The 22,815-nt window shown below is 36.3% G+C and overlaps 1 protein-coding gene across 3 annotated transcripts; it reads right to left on the bottom strand.

Moving 5' to 3' along the window:
• Positions 1-7,813: 7,813 nt before the first annotated feature.
• LOC133812030 (B3 domain-containing transcription factor VRN1-like) lies at positions 7,814-10,602 on the bottom strand. 3 transcript variants are annotated; one of them, XM_062246256.1, is made up of 6 exons: positions 10,435-10,602; positions 9,595-9,788; positions 8,942-9,485; positions 8,695-8,837; positions 8,291-8,593; positions 7,814-8,150 (listed from the first exon to the last, which is right to left on the bottom strand). In XM_062246256.1, the coding sequence occupies exons 2-5, from the start codon at positions 9,670-9,672 to the stop codon at positions 8,480-8,482; spliced, it is 879 nt and encodes a 292-aa protein (XP_062102240.1). In that variant the 5' UTR covers positions 9,673-9,788; positions 10,435-10,602; the 3' UTR covers positions 7,814-8,150; positions 8,291-8,479. The 3 variants fall into 3 exon arrangements, 2 of the variants coding, with proteins under 2 accessions (XP_062102240.1, XP_062102241.1); XM_062246257.1 differs by having other exon boundaries at positions 8,954-9,485; positions 10,435-10,591; XR_009883555.1 differs by lacking the exons at positions 8,942-9,485; positions 9,595-9,788 and having other exon boundaries at positions 10,435-10,588.
• Positions 10,603-22,815: the final 12,213 nt, after the last annotated feature.

Raw genomic sequence — 22,815 nt, 5'->3', positions numbered from 1 at the left:
AGCAAGCTTATGGTGAATTTTGATGAGTTTGTGGTATGAATGAATGTTGATACTTGTAAAATTATGTTTTGTACGGTATTTGTTAAATGAAATGTGTTTTTGCATGAATGACAGTATTTGGAGAAATTATTGATATGTTGAAATTCTAGTCACATGATCTGAAGCATTGGTTGAACGATTGAAGAAGAATTGGAATTTTTGAGAAAAGCTATGCCCCTAGTCTAAGTTTAAATTTTTCTGTGAAGTTAAGTCATCTAATAGTTTTTTTTAGTTTTTGTTGACCCTCGATTTGGTCAACTGACACGGAGTCAAATGCTTGATGTGACTAGATGTGCTGAAATAGATCTAATGGCAAAAAACAATAAACGACACACAAAGTTATAGTGGTTCGACCCCAAGAACTGGTAATGACCTACGTCCACTTAAGCTATTATTGATATCGGTTCTCAAATGAGTGATCAAAGAACTAGGGTTCTCTGAGTTTCACAGACCTAAGAGAGATAAATAATACAATCGTAAGATAATTGCCTTAATTCTCTTGTAAAGCGTAAACTTAAATCAGCCAAAAGTCCCTTCCTTGAGCTATTTTTCTCTATTTATAGGCTCAAGGAGGATTACATGAATTTGTTACAGATATTCGTTCCTAATTAATCGGATAATCAGGAATCATAGGAGATAATCTCGGCATTGATTATGATTTACCCAAGATCATCTTGAAATACGTGGAGTATACGACCATGCTGGTCGTATAGAAACTTCAAATGTTACGTCAGGAGAATCTCACTGGTCGATGGTCGAACAGATCCTCTGCCAGGTGTCAGCCACGTGTTCAAAAAGTCTGCCACATCACCCATGCCTACTTTTCGGATAACAGTTTTGGATTGTTTCTTTGTTCTTTCTTTTGCTTGCTCGAGGACAAGCAACCAGTCAAGTTTGGGGGTGTGATAAGCGTACAAAATATACGCTTATTTATAACTTTTTCAGTTTGATTTGGTTGTTTTTCTCAAGAGAAAATTTGTATTTAATTTGTTTGGTGAACTTGTGCAGTGTGTCGCTATAATTCTGATTAGTACGAGAATTCAGATAAATATCTGTTTTAGTAGTCGAAATTGGTTCATATTTGGAGATTTGGTACAGGCGATAGATCGCCTGTCTTGGGCAATATATCGCCACTTGAGGAATTTCAATTTTTGGCTTAGTAGAAACGACATCAGAAATTGCGATTTTATCAAGTACATTCGGCAGGCGATATATCGCAGTATTGTATGCGATATATCGGCACAAGGGTATTTTTGGAAATTTTTATGGAAATTCGTAGGTTTTGGGTTTTGAAAAAAGAATAAAAAGAAGATTGGAAGAAAACAGAGAGGAGGAGTTCTGACGGCAGGAGAAAAGAAACAGAGAATAATTCACTTATTTTATTTTCTTTATGCTTTTGAATTTTAGATTATGTGATGAGGTTTAATATTATGAACTAAATTCTTAGTTAGAGTATTTTTAATGTAGTCATTGGATATTCTATTCATCTTTAATGCAATTTCTATGATTCTTTGAATTTATGTTTATCTATTGTTCTTATGTTTAATGCTTGTAATTGATTGGCCATCTTTTGCATGATTATTGGTTTTAATGCAATATCTGAAAAATGAGAATTGGAATAGCTTTAGGCAATAGACATAGATTTCAATTTAGAACGAAAGTATCAAATTGGTTTGTGTAGCAATTAGGTTTTTGTTCTTAATGCGTTTTATGTGTAGAATTTATCACAGACATGTAGAGAATTCGCAGGTAAACTGAATATTTTATATCTTGAGAAAGAATAGAATTGTCAATAGTAAATTTGCTATAATCATAGATCAAAGAAACATATTAGTAGTATTATTGTTTGAATAGAATTGAAGGTTGATGAAATTAGAATGCTCTAATATTTCTCTTATATTAAATTTCGTTAATTAAATTATGCTTTTCTAGTTTATTGTTCGTTGTTAATTGTCATTAAATTTTCATTAGTCAAATAGAAATAAAAGTTTGCTATTGGTAATTATTAGATCAATTCCCTGACGGAACGATACTGTATTTCCACTACTATTACTTGTTTATTCGATTGCGTATACTTGCGCAGTAAAAAAATAGCAACATCTGCAACAGTTTTGCTCGATAAAAGCTCAATGCTATGTAGAAGATGATTAAGTTGCGAGCTCGATGTTGCTTGATAGTGACTCGATGTTATCTCGATAGGCATATCATTTATTTCTCGATAGGGATTCGATTGGACCCTTGACTATTTGGTTTAGTTATTTCTCGATACGTGCTTGATGGGAGCTCGATAGGGGCTCGATAATAGGCAGATGGTGTGGGTTCTGTTAAGATCTCGAGCTAACTTCGAGAAAAATATTAATCTGCCTTAATCAGAACCATCGAGCTCCTATTGAGCTTATCGAGCCTAACCATAGACCCCATCGAGCCTAAACAATTGATGTTATATCGAGCTTCTATCGATATCCTATCGAGCCTATCGATCATGTCGACTCTAATTGTTGGGGTTTTATGCCCTAATTAAAACTTAATTTCTTTGTAATCTCATTTATTATCAATAAAAGAATAGAAATCATGTTTTGACTTGGTCAATCACTTTGCGCACATGTTTTATTTTCATTATTATTTGTTTAATATAAACTTCTATTAAAACTCAAGCATATAGCTAATCATATTTATAGTGACGTAATCACAGTGGAATATAAATATAATTATATGTTAAAAATAAGTTAGTCCTAAGATTAGTCAGTGCACAGGATTTACACAGACTTGTCAATCTACGATATGATCTACTTACACATTGTGGTGTTATGTTCTTTCCAGAACATTATCAAAGTAGATAAGATCGGATGTATTTGTTACATCGGACTGGATCGCTATTGACAGTTGATAGGATAAGTAAACATACCATTATTATCTATTCTAGTCATATCATATAGTTGACCATAGGTCAATTTAATCTCAATTCTGAGTGGTTAGTATTCTAACTGATTGTTTTATTTGAGTTATTTGACTTGTTCGTTACCATCTTACCCTACGGACTAGCCCATATTTACATCTTGGGAACTTGGTAGTATAATTGAGTGGGAGTGTTAATCATAGATATGAACATCTATAGCTTCTAATGATGAAGTGAAACGATAGTTTCCTTTTAGTTTGAATCAAGGTGTGAAATGATAGAGATCTTATTTCAGTAATTAAATTAGTTTACTGAAATATCATTTACAAGGAACTAAGTGTTTTAAGGATAAAATACAATGAGGGGTAAAACAGTATTTTAGTCTCATCTCATTGTAGACCGTCTATAGAGGATTGAGTAAAAATTATGGTTGTAACAATGGATAATTAATAGCGTATCTATATTTGTTACAGAGCGTTCTATGAATTCAAGAGTACAATTCCGAGTCTTTAGTAGAGTCATGAGGAATTAATAAGTTAGTAAATTTATTTGTTAGATTTATGATAACTTATTGGAGCTTGATTTCATAGGCCCATGGTCTCCATTGTACCTTGGATAAAATCAACTAGATAGTCTCAATTAATTGATTTAATTATCAATTAGAATTATCAAAGTTGACTAGGTCAATTTTGAATAGTTTCACAGAGTTATGTAATTTAAAGAAGAAAAGAGAAATTATGGCAGATTTATTAATTAAGATAAATTGGTATCTAAATTAATAAATAAGTTTAAATCAATGTTCAAATTATAAATAATTAATTTGATAAAGGATTTAAATAATTATTTAATTAATTAAATCAATAGAAAATAATACAAGCCTTGATTTTAAGTCCAATTGGCTTATAATCAAATGGGATATTTCACGAGCCTAAAGCCCATGATAATTTCGACCTAGGATTGTTAATTGGCTATTATTTTATTAATTTTTTAATTAAATAAATGACATAATTGAGTCTATAAAAATAGTACTTAGAGATAAGTCAAAACATAAGTTTAATCACTGGTTTTTTGATAGTTTTAGATTCTCTATAAACACAAGTCATTTTCTAAGCCTCTTATTATTCTTTTCTCTTCTTCTCTCTGTATCTATCTCATGTGTTGAGAATTGCTCACTCTAATCTAGGTGATTATAAGGATACTTTGGAAGATTGTGGAGATAATAGAAAATCGATTCAGTTTCTTGATAATACTCTGTGACAGAAAGGATACAAGGTTGGAGAAACTGAAGGAATGACTCATTCATTCCGCTGCGTATATTCTAAGTATTCTTATCATTGTTTCTCTTTGAATTTAATTTTAGAAACATGTTCTAGGTTATCTCATATTAATTTGTTTAATATTAGATCTACATGAAAATAAATAAAGATCCTGTAAAAGTTTCCTAACACTAACCATAGACCCCATCGAGCCTAACCATATACCCCATCGAGCCTAACCGTATACCACATCGAGCTCCTATCGAGCTTATCGAGCCTACCATAGACCCCATCAAGCCTAACCAATTACTGTCCTATCGAGCCTAACCATATACCCCATCGAGCTTAACCATACACCCCATCGAGCTCCTATCGAACTTAACCATATACCCCATCAAGCTTACTATCGAGCTACCATCAAATCACTGGTTCAAACCCAGAAAAAAAAACCCACAAAACCCACAGATTCAACATGCATTTCACTTAAAAATGGAGTTGGGTTCAAGATCTAACATTTGATTGTCGCCATGGGAGGAAATCAGCGTCGTCGATCTCGGGTTCGAAAGAAATTTGTCGTTGTGGGTCTCGGGTAGATGGAGGTCAACGGAGTTAGGTGAGATGGGGGAGATGGGTCGCCTGAGATGCTCGACGGGGGTTGGGCTCGACGAAATTTTGGGGTTTCTTTTGAGAGAGTGAGAGAGAGAGAGAGAGACCAAGAGTGTAGAGAGAGAAATGAGATGTTAAAAAATTTTGGGTAAAAAAATAGGAGGGGTATTTTGGGTAGATGGAGAATGTTTAGCATCAAAATGAAATAGTTAATAATGGTGGTATTTTTTTTGTAATAATAGAGATTATTATGTATAAAGAGTGAAATTTCCCTTTTGTATTCAAGTCCTCAAAATTAAAGATTGGATAGGCCGCTTAAAATATTTTTTTTTATGTTGTGTCAAAAGTATCCATTGTTTGAGGATTATAACCGGCATAGACCTAATCTTATTTTTTGCGGATAAAGTACCCAAAGTCAGCAAAATAGTAATTTCGTCTAATTCCGTTACTTAGGGTTTCGTTAGTGTCTTATAAGGTACTTGTAAGGCCCATATTAAACCATATTTTTTTATTTATTTTAAAATATTTTTTATTTTAATTTAATATTTTTTTATAAAATTCAAAATAATTAAATAATTTTTTGAAGTATGTAAACTCTTTTAAAAAGAAAAATCAATTAAATAATTTAAAAGACATTTTTATTAACCTAATCCTAAATAAAATACTGGTTTAGGACTAATTTAAAAAACCCATGAGCACAACTCAAAAAAACCCACACCTTCACACTGATTCTTCTAATAGCCAGAAACTTTTCAAAACCACAAAAATCTCAATTGAACAATAAAATTAAAACGCATAAATTTTCAAGTGAACAAACATCCAAAACCCATAAATCAACAAACTCATAAACAAAATCATAAAATCTAAAAGAACAAAATCTATCCAAAACTCAAAAATCAAATCACAGATATAGAAACAAACCATAAATTTTTGTAAACCAAAAATAGATGAACAAAATCAAATCTCAGACAATAAATTAAACAATAAAATCAGAAAAGATTTATTCTTCTTTTACCCACTTACTACCAGATGCGACCATTGCCAAAACTCAAACTCATATTTGTTCATCAAGTGTAGTAGTAGACCAGAAACTAAGATCCGAACTTTTGCCCATGCAATTGAAACCCAAAACAAGAAACTCATAAGCCCTCCAAGGCCGCGAGAGGAGCTTGAAACCCATAAACCCACTGCCAGCGTTGTCGAGCTTCCCCTCTGTGCAAGATCCATCTCTATCGAAAGCTGAACTAGGTGCGAATTTTGAGGGTCGAAGTCGAGGGTTTGCTTCTGGGTGTCATTTGGTCTCGTTAGACGCTCCTCGCCGACGTCGACTCACTCATCACCATCGTCCAAGAAGATGAAGGAAGAGGGGAAGATGAAGAGAGGCGGATGGGGAAGATCGGGGGAAGATGGGTATTTTTTTAGATTTTAAATTTCATTTGTAAAAACCCTAAAAAAAATTATTTAATTATTTTGAATTTTATACTAAAACTATTAAATTGTAATAAGATTTTAAAAGAAATTAAAATATGGTTTAATCTGGACCTTACACGTGTCCCTAAAAAGACACTAATAGAATCCGAACTAACGAAATTACTATTTTAATGACTTTGGGTATTTTAATCGCTAAAAAGATATTGGGTTTATGCCAAATACAAACCCCAAACATTAAATAATTTTGCCGCAAATATTTGTTTTTTTCCAACCACTAAGATAGGCCTCTCCCATATACCTTTATCTCGACATTTGACACAGGCTTGAACAAGATAGGTGTGCCTAATTTTCTTGCTTTTATCTTCTTGTAGATTTCTTCCTCGTGCAGCATGTGAACGATTGTGGAGGCCTCGGGCGAGGTTCTGGTGATGACAGGGCGGGCTGGCATCGACCAAGGAATTGGGTGACCAATTTGGATTTCTATGTTAAAATATACCAGTCACATTGTGAGACATGTCATTTATTTAACACTGTTTTAGTATGTCCGAATATTTTTCCCTTAAAAAAAACCTTGGAAGATAGTATAATTATGTAGATACATATAGTTTTATAACTAAGATTATTATATCCAATTTTTTTTGTTCTGAGGCTTGTTAATATCTATTAATTGTCATTGTCCAATTATTTTAAATTGATGTGACATTTTACAAGTGGCTGAAGTTAAAATTGGATACCATTTAAATATTAGCTAAAATACTCGAGTTTTAAAATATTGGACTTTTATATCTAATTTTTTTAAAAATTACATAAAATTACTAAAATGTAACAATTAAATGCACAAACACTCAAATGCTCTCAAATGGTGTTTATATTTTAAAAGTATTTTAGCTATTTGATTTTTTAACTGTTTATATTTTAGCAGTTTGGGTATTTTTCTCGTAAAAAAAATTGAGTATTTAAATGTTACATTTTAACAATTTTAGGTATTTTTCTCATAAAAAATAGATATAAAGTATAACATTTTAGAAACATTTGGTATATTAATCATTTACCCTATAATGTAAGATATTAAAACCATCTTCAAATGCCATATCATGTAGTATTTGACACTACATAATACCTTGTAGCAATATGCAAGTGTATATGTATATAGTCATAGTCATCTAAATTAGCATGCGGCCCCCATTATAAGATCAGATGCTCTCAAATGGTGTAATATAGACAGATGATACTCATGAACTTGAAAGGAAATATAATCTCTTTTGTTTAGTTTTCGCATGGACATACCAAACAATGTTCAATATTAAAAATATAAAATAAGAATAACATAAAATTTCATTTAAACTAAAAAAAGCATCACATAATTAAAAGACATTCATAAAGAACCTATCTAAACACTTTACTTATCCAAGTAACTTGAGCTTCCAAACAAATAAAACATTTTTTAAATTCATCCAAACTTTTTCAATAATAACTTTTAGAAACTTTTAAATCAAAATTAATTAACACTCTTAGCTAGTTAGAGGTGAATTAAAATAGATATTTAAGTCTTTGTGTTTAGACATACCATGACATTGATTGTGAATACTCTAGAAGAAGTCCTGATTATTATTTAAGAAACACAACGGGAAATGGTAACTTCTAGCAAAGTATGGTTCACTTCGTTGCCAACGACCCGTTTGAAGATAATACTTTTTATTTACAAGTAATTTTGTTGTGTAAAAGTGACATTTAATTATTTTGTGACTAATTATATAGATATATTTTTAGTAATAATTTGTAAGATATCATACCAGCGCATAACAACCAGACTCTCCCAATACCACTTCAAAACTGGGATTAGATTGTTTGGTTGCTCCTCCAAAAACTGTCATCCTTTGAAGATGAAGCAGTGCCGTGAGTAACCTTGCTGCTGGTGTGATCTGAAATATATATATGAACAGAGTATATTAGCAGACTACATTGAAATTTTTTGGTTGAAGAAATTTAAAATGTGTATAATAGTTCATACCAAAGAGCATAATTTTGAACCCTTTTTTCTCCTTGTTAGTAAGTTACTAACCTTCATTCACATTGTTGGCTGTTTCGATCACCGCATTCAGTTGCTCGGTCAATGGAAACTTGGAACTTCATTTCATTTTTATCCGTCAGTTCAAATATGCAAACATCTCCCACTTTCAAATCATTTTCATCAACGAATTTCTGCCAATCATTTCTTCGGAAAGCAGCTCTTGAAGATGCGCAGTTACCTCTAGTTTGGGTACGAAGTAATACATGCCAATTCTTTTTTTTGATGAGGAACATACAGAGTAATATAACCAGATTTTTCAGCCATTTGTTGTCTCCAAAAATCTGATTGTAAGGCCTAAAATCATTAAACAAGGGAGAAAATTAGAAAAGACTATAAATAAGGAAAAAAGGGGAGGACCCTTTGATCAACTAAAGAAAAAAAAAAAAAAAAATTACCATGTCATAACGATCGTGTACATGCGTCTTTTGTATGACAGTCCTGAAAAATGGATTTCGGGAGGTGAAGTTTTTAGTCCTATATAAAGCTTTATCTTTTTCTTCAACAGTCATTGATCTCTTAGCACGAGCCTTAAACCTGCCTGTATTAATAAAGACATGATATTTATATATATATATAGATATAATAAATAAGAAAACATAATGATAAACACTTAAACATGTAATACACAGAAACAAAACAAACCCTTTTTCTTACAATAGATCGCTTCTGACTCCGAATCCTCTGAATCTTTGATGTTCAGTTGTTCCTTATAACATGTGTATTCATCGTCATTTTTCTTATTTTTATTACCTCTCATTTTTCTCTTTGGAGAAGGAAATGGTGGTGTCGGGATTATCATTCTACGTGAGTAAGGTGACTGACTGTTAACGTTTTCATCACAGTGAAAATCTTTATTTTCTTCACCCTTTTTGGGTAGCTCATCGAAACTGGGATTTACCTTATCAAAATGTTTGGAATTGTTAACAGGATAGTATATTTCACAACCATTTTCATCAACTATGACTACATAAAATCTAGATTGACCTTCATATCTAAAAAACAATGAATATCCACGTTGTAAGAAGTGATGCCTTGCAAAGTCTGGCCAACCTTCACCCAACCAAACATGGTCATCGTATTTGGTCAATTTCACTTCCCATGCTCCACCACTAGGAACTTTTAGGACTACTGGTTTTGATGTATCAATCTTAGTCCCATATTTCAGCATAAATTCTCTTGAAATTTTCTAGAGGGCAGAGAAGAAAATGCCAAATGTTAGTCTTATCATCTAGCCTACATCTTGCTTGCTTGAATATAAACTTAATTAAAAACATGTGCGTGTAAGGAGAGCTTACAAGCTTATTGTCGAATAGATCATCTTGTAAGAGCATCCTATGGAAGTGGGGAGCAACAGGAGGAAAGTTGGTGGACATTGTCGATTGTTGAATTAACCTTTCTACAATATTAGTCCTTGAGAAGTAGAGACACAGTAAGTTATGTATATTAACTTAACTCTCCTTCTTCACCTTAATTTGCCATATATTTTTACCTACAAAAGCATGTACATATATCGATCAAACCCATGGTGCCAAACATATAAATAAGGGTTTTTTTCCTTCAATAATTTCCACAATCTATTCTTTGGAAATTGCCCAACATTCATTGGTTTCTTCTATGAAATGGGTAGAGTTTATTTTGATGTTTGATAGACACCTACCAGGGGGAAATCAATAGGATGGTGATATTAATAGAGTAATAGGGTATTTGTAATTATGTTTAGTGGCTGAACTGGTATAGTTGTTATGATTAGTTAGTTGAGTATATATGGGAGGGTTATGTTTTGTACATGTGATTGTGTTTTGAGACCTGTTGCTCTTTAAGCTCTTGAATTTTTGGTCAAAAACCTAATTCATTTTAGGGTTCAATTCTCTTGAAAGATTTCTGTGATTGTAACAGGAGATATTGAGGTGTGTTTATTTCATGAAGAAACTAAGAGAGAATAAAATTCTTCAGCTTTCTCTGTTGAAGATCAATAGCACAAACTTTTTCTTGTATATTAGATTCTTAGATTTTTTATTTTTCTTTGAAAAAAATGGCCGAAATGGTCACTGGTTATATATTAATGCTCCATTTTGGAGCTCAAACCTACCATATAATAACAAAAACAAGAGAAGATTAGCTATAAAAAAACAAACCTGGGGCTGGGGATTTGTAGAAACTTCATGAACACATTCCTTCTGATTTCTTCCTCTCTTTCTCTAACTAAAAAAAAAACGGCATTTATAAAAAAAAAAGAGAACGATAATAAAGAACTAGTACAGAGCTCAGTAACTTTTGCAAAGCCCTAAATAAGAGGTCCTATCACATTTTTGGACTCATCTATATAATCTTTTTACCCGAGCCACATGTCCTTATTATTTGACAAGTGACACATGGATTGCTTTTTTGAACTTTTTTTTCTTTTGGAAACAAAAGCGTATAAATGAATATAAAAACTAGTCTTTCGACAACGGCAACTCTAAGTTGTTTCATTTTTCTTCCCTCTAAACGTTTATAGTGCTTTTGTATCAATACCTATAAGTAGTATAAGCAATTTCTAATAGTTTGTTGTTCTACCCTATTTTTAAAAATAGATCATCAGAACATATCTTTATTTTATTTTACCTCTAAATTTTATATTATACCATACATTAATTTCTCTATATATTTTTCTATATCATTTAAATATTATATTTTTAAACATATTTTATTACTTATAATTGAAAAAAAAAAAAAAATAATAAATATACATTAAATGAAGAGAGAAAATTTATAAAGAAAAATAATAATATTAAAATATTATATAAATGTAGATATGGATTAATTGAAGTTTGTGCCTAGCTAATATTATTATATGTATAAAAGAGCTGATGGAAAATGTTTTTATGTGTTTTAGTTAAATATTATAGAGAAAGTGTATTACAAAATATATCACAAAAACATACAATTTTATAATTTACCTCAAACTTTTATATTATACCATACATCTGCTTCTCTATTTTTTCTCTACATCATTTATATATTATATTTTTAAAAATATTTTATTCATTTTAAGATATAAAATAATTAAATATAATAGTATCACACTCATTTATATACAAAAGTTTATAAAAAATAATATAATATTTATAGCTTGATGAATAGTATTTCACTACACAGAGAGAAATACTATTCATCTAAGTAAAAAAAATATAATTGTACATCATCCATTGGAATACTACTTAACTATTTTTTCTCTATATTATAAAGAATAACACATTTTAGCTCATCCATTGAGAGTACTCTAAGTCCACCACTAGCTCCAAACGAGTGCCAAAAACTAGTGCAATATTATATTTAGCATATTTTATAAAAATATATATATATATAATTCCAATAGTATTATGAAATGAGATTTTTACATGCAGCACTTTAATTAATATGATTGAGTCATACTTTTTTCTTTTTTACTTGTACAACTTACATTATTCACTTTACTTTTATACCATTATTCTCTAGACAAGCTACCACATGCACTTTATAATTATCTAGTACAAATTTCTATACTTTTTCATCATTTTTTTCTTATTTATTATTTTGCACGTCCCCTACGCTAGCAACTTATTCTACATTTTCCTCTTTTTTTTTTGTCTTTTTAGTTCATAAATTTATTAATTTATTTTTCTTACACTAGCGCTCCACTCATTTCCCTATATACTTTACTATCACTTCACTAATTTCCCTTTACACTATCACTCCATTTATTTTATTTTTAGTTTCTACGCGTTTCTCCATATTTTATTATTGGTAAGAGACAAAAAGAATGTTTCTTTTCATTGTCTTTTATTATTGGTAAGAGACAAAAAAAGTTATTTTTTATTGTCTTTCTCATCCTTGCTCAATGCATGGTTATGGAGTCCTTGGCATAACATACATATAACATGGACACTTGTCCTTGTGCATACTCTCCTGTCGATTCTTTGTTCTCGTCTTTAAATTTGTACTCTTTTATAAGCCATCGATCATCTCATTCTTTCTCAAATCATATTTTTTGCAATTGAAAAATGTGGCATTCAAGCTCTCTTTACTTGCACTATTACTCTTGTTTGTCGTAGTGTTAAGCTCAAGTGTCGACGCTTCTGTAAAGAAATACCCGGAGCTAAAGCAGTGTAGGCATTAGTGTGCACATCAGATAGGCTTTGACGAAGCACAAGAGCTAATGCGAGTAAAAGTAATTTCTTATTTGTTGTGTGGACTATTGTTTTTATGTTGTTGTATTGTTTATGTATGATTGTTGTGTAATTTCTTATTTTTTTTATATGTCATTGGATTGTTGCAGTCGAGTTGCTCTAAAGTTGATGCTGGTATGGGTGATGTTGTCCAACTAGTTATTGAGGTTGAAGCTACTCTTGTGTAATGCCCCAAATTTCCTAATAAGGTTTAGGACCTTAATTAGGAGGCCGGGAGGGCCATAATTGATTTATTATAGTATTTAATGAATATATGCATGTTTACGTGAATTATATTATTATATGATGGTGGATGCATGCATATGGGAGAATTTATTATTGTGAGGGTATTCTGGTAATTTGGCCGCTGTGGGCGTAATTGCATAATTTGGGTGCATGATTGTGATTAATTAATATAGCCACATTATAAGGTGGATTGGTTCGAGCTAGTCGACATGAGACGATCATGAGATGCGAGAGTTCGGTCTAGTCATAACGGGTATAAGTTCGGGGCTCGGGGTGAGTCTCGGGGTGAATTTAATGATTAGAGCATTACCGGGAATTAAAGGGTAATGGGATATGGATTATTGGTGTTTGTGGTTATTGAGAATAGTGGGAATTGGAGGGTGTTAAATGTGATTAATGAAATAGGTGCAAAAGGACGGTTTTGCCCTTGGTGGCTATTAAGGTTTTATTTTAGACCTAAGGGTATTTAGGTCTTTTTACCTTAAGAGATATATATCAGCCATTGAGGCTGTTGAAGAGTATCAAAAACAGAGTTTTCTTTTCCTTCTCTCCCGATGGATTTTCTTCCTCTTTTCTCTTTGGATTTTCAAGCTCAGTTTGTGGGATTAAGCCAAGGAACCAAGCTTAGCCAAGCTAGGGCTGTGCTCCACCATTGAAGAGGGTGTGTTGCCAAGATTAAGGTGAGTTTCTAGCCATTAGAACTCTTGGTTTTACTCTGTTTTCTAAGTTAAGTTTCAGCTGGTTTTTGAGTTGGTAACTTGGGAATTGGTTGGAGTTTTGGCTAGGGTTCTTGGGGTTGTGGTCCCTAGGGCATGTGGGGATGGTTTTTGGGTTCATTTGGCACCAAAAATGGGATTTGGAAGCTTTGGAATCGAGTTAGAATTGAGGAAATCGAAGAAGGAAGTTTCAGGGGTGGTGCTGTCTGGGGGTAGCGCTACAGCGCCCATCAGAGGGCGCTATAGCGCTACACAGGGTTTCAGCAGGGCGGTTGTGGTTCTGTCTTGAGCGCTGGGGCGCTAGAAGGGCAGCGCTGTAGCGCTACCCTGTTTCCTCATAACCCTGTTTTGGGTGTTTTTAAGGGCTTTTGGCTTGGGGTTTCAATCCTTAAGGCCCGGGATCGAATCTACTCACCGTATGGGCATGTTTCGAGGTCCCGAGAGTGGGGTTTAGGTTAATGTAATGCCCCAAATTTCCTAATAAGGTTTAGGACCTTGATTAGGAGGCCGGGAGGGCCATAATTGATTTAATATGTTATAAAATGAATATATGCATGTTAATGTGAATTATATTATTATATGATGATAAATGCATGCGTATGGGAGTATTTAAAATGATAAGGGCATTTTGGTAATTTGGCCTGTTGAGGGCATATTTGTAAATTGGGTGCATATTGTAATATGTGAATGAGATTTCATTATTATGGAGATATATTCGAGCTATGTGGCATGAGACGATCTTAGTTTATGAGTTAGCAGTTTTACCATAACGGGGTCAATTTTGGGGTAATAGAAATGTTATTTGGTGATAGATTGGGAATATTTGAGATCAGGGTGAAATTCTGGAAGTTTTGACTATAGTGTCCCCGGGGGTGTTTTCGGGACCCCGAGCACTAGGTTTTATATAAGGTTACTTAAGCTTGAAGTAGCTTGACAGATAAGAACGTACGTTAGAAACTTCTCGTTCTCTCTCAAAACAGTCTGTTTTACCGTTTGAGCCTTTTTGAGGAAATCTTGAGTTCTGGGAGTCGGAATCAAGCGAGGGTCGAGGCATAGCGATCCTAGGAAAGATTAAAAGCTTTTTAACCGAAGGATTTGACGAGAAACAACCCAATCGAAGGTAATCTAAGTTTGAAGTTTTAAGTTTTTAAAGTTTTAAAGCTTAGAATTGGACTTTGTTGATTGTTGAGTTTTTGGTCTGTTTGAGCTTTGGGTTTTGAGGGTTTTGGAGTATTGGGAAGCTTGGGAACTTTGATTTGATGATTGGGGAAATGTTTGGGTATGTTTTTGGAGGATTTGGAGTGTTTAAAACGCGTTTGGGAATGGCCCAGGGTTGGGGGCCGCGGCCCTGTTCTTGTGCGCCGCGACCCTAGTTCGAAGAAGCAGGTGTCAGAAAGTGAACCTTGCTGGGCTTCGGCTCACGGGTGCTACGTGGTGCAGGTAAAGGCAAGAGGAAGCTGGACCATCCTTGAGCTGGAGAGCTTAGGTGATGACGTGTACATATGCAGCTGCTCGTCCGCCACGGCCGAGGTTTAAAGTGGAACTAGGGTTGAACCCTGTTTTGCCGCTTAGGACGGCCTGTTGTAAATATTTTCTATAATAAACTCTGAGACTTATTTTCGGGATCCCAATGTATAAATTAAACGTTCTAGTGAAACGTTACATCCTAACCAAAGTTTTTAATCCCTAAACCGCTAATCATACTTAGTTCACGATTTTGGCCAAATGACTCGATTAGCGAGTTTAGCACTGTTTACAAGGCACACCGTAACGGTCCCTGGAGTTTGGGGCGTTACAACTTGGTATCAGAGCGAGCCAAGGTTTATGGTTCCTGAAGACAAGCTGGGCATGTACACTCATCACTGAAGATAGCTTCACTCAAGGGATGGTAAATATTTCTGTAGCTATGTGTATAGCTGTTTAAATAAAATGTGAATGCTTTACCTGTACATTGTATTAGGGAGCATGAGATTCTGATAGAGCCTGGCTCTTGACTATATGATTATATGCTCCGTGAATATTTATATGACTGTGATCATATGTTTGCCTGCTCCATGAATATATAATTGTGTTATTTGCATGCTGGGATTGGAGACATGGTTTGAGTATTGGAAGAGTAGGGAATATGAGTACAGTATGAATGCCATGGGCATGTTTGCAGCACTGCAAGTAGACTATGATTGTGGTGTGGTAAGATTTATCCCGTGGGGAAAGCCCTTGATATGGTTACTGTGACTAATGGGTCAAGTTATTGACTGTAGATTCAATCAGCAGGTTTATATTCAAGGCAGATTATGAGGCCTGGTGAGAGTTATACAGGGGCTGGGAGTTACAGACAGGGTATTAGTTCTTCGTCTGCATCTCTGAATGTTCAGCAGACGCTTACAGATTTGCAATTAAGATTGCAGAGGCAGGAGGAAGAGATCAGGTATCTGAAGCACCAGCGGAGTCTGCTGGGGAGTACCTCTTCCTTTGCTATGCCAGGGGTGGCATCAGTTTTAGCTCAGCCTAGGGTTGAGAATAGATGGGAATTTCTCTGTGGAAGATTCCTGAAGTTTTATCCTCCAATCTTTGAGGGAGGCCTAGATCCATTCGGAGCTGAGCAATGGATGGGCATGATCAGCTCCATTTTTGATAATATGGGACTGGTAGGTCATGATAGAGTGATCTGTGCTACATGTGTATTGCGGGATGATGCCCGGACATGGTGGGAGGTAGTATCCCAGACACGAGATACAGCTGTGATGGACTGGAAAGAGTTTAGGCAGCTGTTTAATGAGAAGTATTATTGTGATGTAGCTAAGACTGCCAAGATGAATGAGTTCCTGAATCTTGTTCAGGGCAATGCGTCAGTGACTGAGTACGTTACTGAATTTGATGAGTTGGCCAAGTTTGCCTTAAGCATGGTACCCACAGATATGGTTCGAAAGGAAAGGTTTATTCAGGGGTTGAATCCTGGAATAGCTCAGGGCATTAGAGTTGCCCCAGTGCATGAAGTCTCTACCTATGCTCAGGTGGTAAAGAAGGCTCTTGCTGTTGAGAGCATCAGAGATGAGGAAAAGAGTGCCATGAGGCATGGAGCTCAGATAGTGGTACCTCCACTTATTGGAGCAAGTAAGAAGAAAAGCTGGCAGACTCGTCCAGTATGCACGCGGTGCAAGAGGCGTCATCTGGGAGAATGCCGAGCGAAAGCATGTTTCCTATGTGACATGGTTGGACATTTCAAGAAGGATTGCCCAAGGCTAAGAGAACTTGAGCGAAAGGGGATAGACAGCTCGACTCTAGCTCGAGTGTTTGTTCCAGGGCAGTCAGAATCTGAGACCGAGACTAGTTCGTCGGGGATGACAGGTCAGTCTTTTAGTTCTGAATTATGAATTATGCTGGTTGGTTTTGGTGCCATGTTTTTCCCTTGTTTGTTGTATATAGAGAGGCATAGAGTTGCTATGCAGATCACATGGTTATGATGTGATGAGGAATGTAATACATTATTGGTAATCCAAGGGACGAGCTAGATTATGGCAAGGACTCATCGTTGGTTTAATGAGTTAGTTATGACTGACTATGGTTTGATCCAGGATATGGGTTGGTTAAGCAATTTTAGAACAGTTTTGAATAGCAAGAAAAGTATAGTAATTCTTGAGCTTGTGAGCAGAAAGTCTTGTGAAAATTGGCACTGTGCATGGATTCAATATATTTATGATATCGGATGTGAGGGCTGAAGTTTATGCAGGGAGGTGCATGAAGCTCTTAGCCAGTGTGGTGGATACCACCTAGATTGTGTTAGTGAGATCAAGACAGACTGGACTAGTCTGTGAGTTTTGAATGTGTTCTCAAGTGGTCTGCCAGGGCTCCTTTTTATGAAAAGAGACTAGAATGGTGTTTAATTCAGTGCCAGAGATGGAATGAGATGTAAAAATAGTTTTGAGTGGCTCAGTGGGGTTGTAAGAATTAAAGAGTTAGTTGCTGAGTAAGATTGAATCCTTTAGGGTGGAACTTGGATCTGGTTATGACCAGTTAGAGATCAGAGTGAGAAAATTATGTAAAGGATTGTGCTTGTATCAGATTAGAGCACTGTGAGTGCTGAGTCTATTTTGGGAATTGGGTTGATACTAAGTGTTTGTGAATCAGATGAATAGTGCATTCAAAGGTTTATTTGAATGGAATTTGAGATCGTCTTGGATGATGGTATAGTGGTGTTTTCTCTGTGGAGAATTGTCAAGAGTGAAAAGTGCCTTGGGGACAGGAGTGTCCATGAATTGGAAAGATATTTTAGGTGCCTTGGGAAGAAAGTGCTGGGTCTTTATAGACCAGGACCAGTTAGTGGGTTGTTATGACATCCTAGTGGCAGAGAAAAGGTGATTGCCTATGTAACATGTTGATTAAAGAATCAGACCAGGACTGGATAGAGTTTCTGGCGGGCCAAGTGGCCAGTTTATTGTGTGAGATTATTATCTCAAGAACGATAGAAAGGAAAGATAGTTGAGTGAGCCACAGACGGGCAAGATTGAATGGAAAGCTTTAGCTGGATTGGCTAAGGGTTGTGTAACGACAGACGTGGATTTATGGTGGTATAGAGATCGGACTTGGGATCCGATGGACAGTGAGGTTAACTGGGAGATTCTGGATGAATCTCATGCTATTCTTTTATTCGTTTCATTCAGGCATCGTGAAAGGGTAACATGATATGGAAATTTTATAGTGATGGCCTGAGATGAATGGGCATATATCGAGGCATGTATAAAGTTCTTAACCTGTTAGTAGGTCGAGACAGTGTATCAGGAAACAGCAAGGCCATTACAGCCTTTGGGTGTTTCATAGTGGGAATGAGTGAGCATCGCGATGGGTTTCGCGGTGGGATTCCCAGGTTGATGGATTGAAATGATTTGGCATTAAGTCATTGTGGACTGGTAGTCCAAGTGAGTCTAGTGTATCAGTAAGGACAGGTGAAGAGTATAGCTGATCTATATTTGAGTCTCCTTGTGAGAAGAATAGAGAGCCTTTGTGAACTCAAGGTCTATCTTATTAGATGAAGACTCTAATGTTACTTCCAGGTTATGGAAGGGTGAGAGAAGGTAATGAGTATATAAATAGAATTTTGTACAGATCGTTATTCTCGGGCTGATTATAATCAGAGGGAGAACTGTCCAGTGTCGAAAGGGTACCTTATGAGATAAGGTATGGTAGAACATGTTCATCACCTGTACATTGGAATGTGATGGGTGAGATGTTACAACTGGATCATGAGATGGTTCAGGGGACCATAGAGGTTACTAGAAGTTGGAGCAGGAATGCTCATTTCTTAGAATAAATGGAAAGTGATACTAAACTGAAAAGCAGGAACATGGAGTTCCAGGTAGGAAGTTATGTCTTCCCAAAGAATCACCATGGTAAGGGGAGATGAGTAGAGGCAAGTTGAGCCTAGATTGGTATGACAGTTTAAGTCCTGGATAGGACTGGTCAGATTATCTTTTGTTGGACCATAGTTTGGGTTCTGATGGCTGTACATTGTTTTGTGCATTTCCATGCAGTGGACATGGGTTGAAAGAACTCATGAGTTGAGTTATGAGATTTTGAGGAACAAAGTATACCCTGATTTAAGGTATGTTGCAGAAACAGTGAGGTCGAGAGAATGACCTGGAAAACTGGAATTGGTTGTGCGGAATTCTTATTCCGGGCTGATCAGATAAATTTCGAGGACGAAATTTCTGTAAGGAGGGGATAGTTGTAATGCCCCAAATTTCCTAATAAGGTTTAGGACCTTGATTAGGAGGCCGGGAGGGCCATAATTGATTTAATATGTTATAAAATGAATATATGCATGTTAATGTGAATTATATTATTATATGATGATAAATGCATGCGTATGGGAGTATTTAAAATGATAAGGGCATTTTGGTAATTTGGCCTGTTGAGGGCATATTTGTAAATTGGGTGCATATTGTAATATGTGAATGAGATTTCATTATTATGGAGATATATTCGAGCTATGTGGCATGAGACGATCTTAGTTTATGAGTTAGCGGTTTTACCATAACGGGGTCAATTTTGAGGTAATAGAAATGTTATTTGGTGATAGATTGGGAATATTTGAGATCAGGGTGAAATTCTGGAAGTTTTGACTATAGTGTCCCCGGGGGTGTTTTCGGGACCCCGAGCACTAGGTTTTATATAAGGTTACTTAAGCTTGAAGTAGCTTGACAGATAAGAACGTACGTTAGAAACTTCTCGTTCTCTCTCAAAACAGTCTGTTTTACCGTTTGAGCCTTTTTGAGGAAATCTTGAGTTCTGGGAGTCGGAATCAAGCGAGGGTCGAGGCATAGCGATCCTAGGAAAGATTAAAAGCTTCTTAACCAAAGGATTTGACGAGAAACAACCCAATCGAAGGTAATCTAAGTTTGAAGTTTTAAGTTTTTAAAGTTTTAAAGCTTAGAATTGGACTTTGTTGATTGTTGAGTTTTTGGTCGGTTTGAGCTTTGGGTTTTGAGGGTTTTGGAGTATTGGGAAGCTTGGGAACTTTGATTTGATGATTGGGGAAATGTTTGGGTATGTTTTTGGAGGATTTGGAGTGTTTAAAACGCGTTTGGGAATGGCCCAGGGTTGGGGGCCGCGGCCCTAGTTCGAAGAAGCAGGTGTCAGAAAGTGAACCTTGCTGGGCGCCGCGGCCCTAGATGGAGGGCGCCGCGGCCCTTTCCTCAGAGAACCCTGGGGGCCGCGGCCCAAGGTGCTAGGGCCGCAGCCCTTGCCCTGTTTTCACCCCGTTTGCTCGTTTTGACCCCGGGAACTTAGTTATGGGCCTCGGGAGTGTCCCTACTATTTGGATTAGTTTGGATTGATCTCTTGGGGGCTAGATATTGGTGTGGAACCTTTTATTATCATGTTATTGATGATGTTCCATATTTGGTTATGATTAGGTGACCGCTAAGGGCTTTAAGGTTGATCGTTCTCAAGGGTCGTTCTCATATTGGTTCTAGCTCGAATCTAAGGTAAGAAAACTGCACCCTGTGTATATGTGACATGCATGGCTATTATGATACATGTTGGTTGATTAATGAGTATGACGTGCGTGGTTATTATATGATGCATGTCGGTTGATTGTTATGTATGACATGCATGGCTATTCTTGATGCATGTTGGTTGATTACTAAACGTGACATGCATGGCTGTTATTGATGCATGTTAGATTGCTGGATATTGCATATGATGCATGTGAAACATGTGATTGGGACATGCTTTATATACTGAGTATGATATCGTTCAGAGCTTGAGTCTCTGTGTTGATGCATGGCCCTAATAGTACTAATACTTGTTTAGTAAGCATGCTAAATACCTCGTTTATGGATATGGAATATGTGATATGTGATTGGTGGCATGTCTTACTAGTGAAAGACACTGACTAGTTAGGGACCGACTCTAAAGTCGAGTATCACGCATTGAATGGCTCTATAGCATTAATGCGGGACCGACCCTAAGGTCGAAGAACTTATAAGCGCTTGCCTGGTTACGACCAGATGACTATAGCCAAGGTATATGACCCCGGTGACCGTTTGTCACATGGCTAAGGGACGTTGTCCATAGTTTCGACTCTAGAGTCGTGAGGAGGGTTATGTTGGTGACCAATCACCTTGCACCTGTCCTAATCAAGCTTAAGACGAGAATCATGCATTGAATGGCTCTATGGCATTAATGCCAGACCGACCCTAAGGTCGAAGAACTATTAAGCGCTTGCCTGGTCTACGACCAGATGTTTATGGCCAAGGTATATGACCCCGGTGACTGTTTGTCACATGGCCAAGGGACGCTGTTCATTGCACGACTCTAGGGTCGGGAGGAAGGTTATGTTGGTGACCATTCACCATGCACCTGTCCTAATCAAACTTATGAAAGGATCACTTGTTAGTTAAGCCCTGGTGACCCTATCGTCACATGGCTAGAAGGAGCGATGCTCAGTATTGTGACTTTTGGCTATTGTCACCTAATTGTTTGGACTGATAGTCCTGAATGGTTATTATGATCGTTGTTGATATTATATCATGCTTTATTATGTTTTCTTGCTGGGCTTCGGCTCACGGGTGCTACGTGGTGCAGGTAAAGGCAAGAGGAAGCTGGACCATCCTTGAGCTGGAGAGCTTAGGTGATGACGTGTACATATGCAGCTGCTCGTCCGCCACGGCCGAGGTTTAAAGTGGAACTAGGGTTGAACCCTGTTTTGCCGCTTAGGACGGCCTGTTGTAAATATTTTCTGTAATAAACTCTGAGACTTATTTTCGGGATCCCAATGTATAAATTAAACGTTCTAGTGAAACGTTACATCCTAACCAAAGTTTTTAATCCCTAAACCCCTAATCATACTTAGTTCACGATTTTGGCCAAATGACTCGATTAGCGAGTTTAGCACTGTTTACAAGGCACACCGTAACGGTCCTTGGAGTTTGGGGCGTTACAGTTAAGACCCTATCTTTGGTGATTTTCATTAATTGGAGATTGTTTTGGTTATGACTAGGTGACCGTTAAAGGATTAAGGATCGATCGTTCTCAGGGGTCGTTCTTACTCTAACTCTCACTCGAACCGGAGGTAAGAAAGCTGCACCCTGTGTATATGTGACATGCGTGGTTATTATTGATGCATGTCGGTTGATTATTATGTATGACGTGCATGGCTATTCTTGATGCATGTTGGCGGGTTATTAAACGTGACATGCATGGCTGTTATTGGTGCATGTTAGATTGCTGGATGTATTGTATATGATGCATGAGAAACAGGTGATTAGGACATGCTTTGTATACTGGGTATGATATTGTTCAGAGCTTGAGTCTCTGTGTTATTGCATAGTCCTAATTGTACTGGTATCTGTTAGTAAGCATGCTAAATACCTTGTTTATGGACATTGGACATGTGTTATATGTTTGGTGGCATGGCTTACCTGTGTATGGCGCTGACTTATTAGTCAGAATCGACAATGGTGTCAGATCCGTCTATGAAGCTGTGACTTATCAGTTAAGTTCACCACGGGCTGTGCACTGGTCGCGTTTTACCGACCCAAGGGTCAGATGTGGCAGTGCGTTGTGAACGCCGGGCCGATTAAAGATTGGAGCTAATCGAGGTTGGCATTGAATGACTCATATGGGGTATTAATGCTAGACCGACCGGAAGGTCAATGAGAACTATAAGCGCTTGCCTGGTCTACGACCAGATGACTATAGCCAAGGTATATGACCCCGGTGACCGTTTCTCACATGGCTAAGGGACGTTGTCCATAGTTTCGACTCTAGAGTCGTGAGGAAGGTTATGTTGGTGACTAATCACCATGCACCTATCCTAACCAATCTTATGAAAGAAACACTTATCAGTTGAGCCACGGTGACCCTA

Source organism: Humulus lupulus, chromosome 1 (genome assembly GCF_963169125.1).
Source record: "Humulus lupulus chromosome 1, drHumLupu1.1, whole genome shotgun sequence".
Classification (NCBI taxonomy): Eukaryota; Viridiplantae; Streptophyta; class Magnoliopsida; order Rosales; family Cannabaceae; genus Humulus; species Humulus lupulus.
Note: the sequence above shows the minus strand (reverse complement) of the source record. Positions and strands in the feature narration are given on the sequence as shown.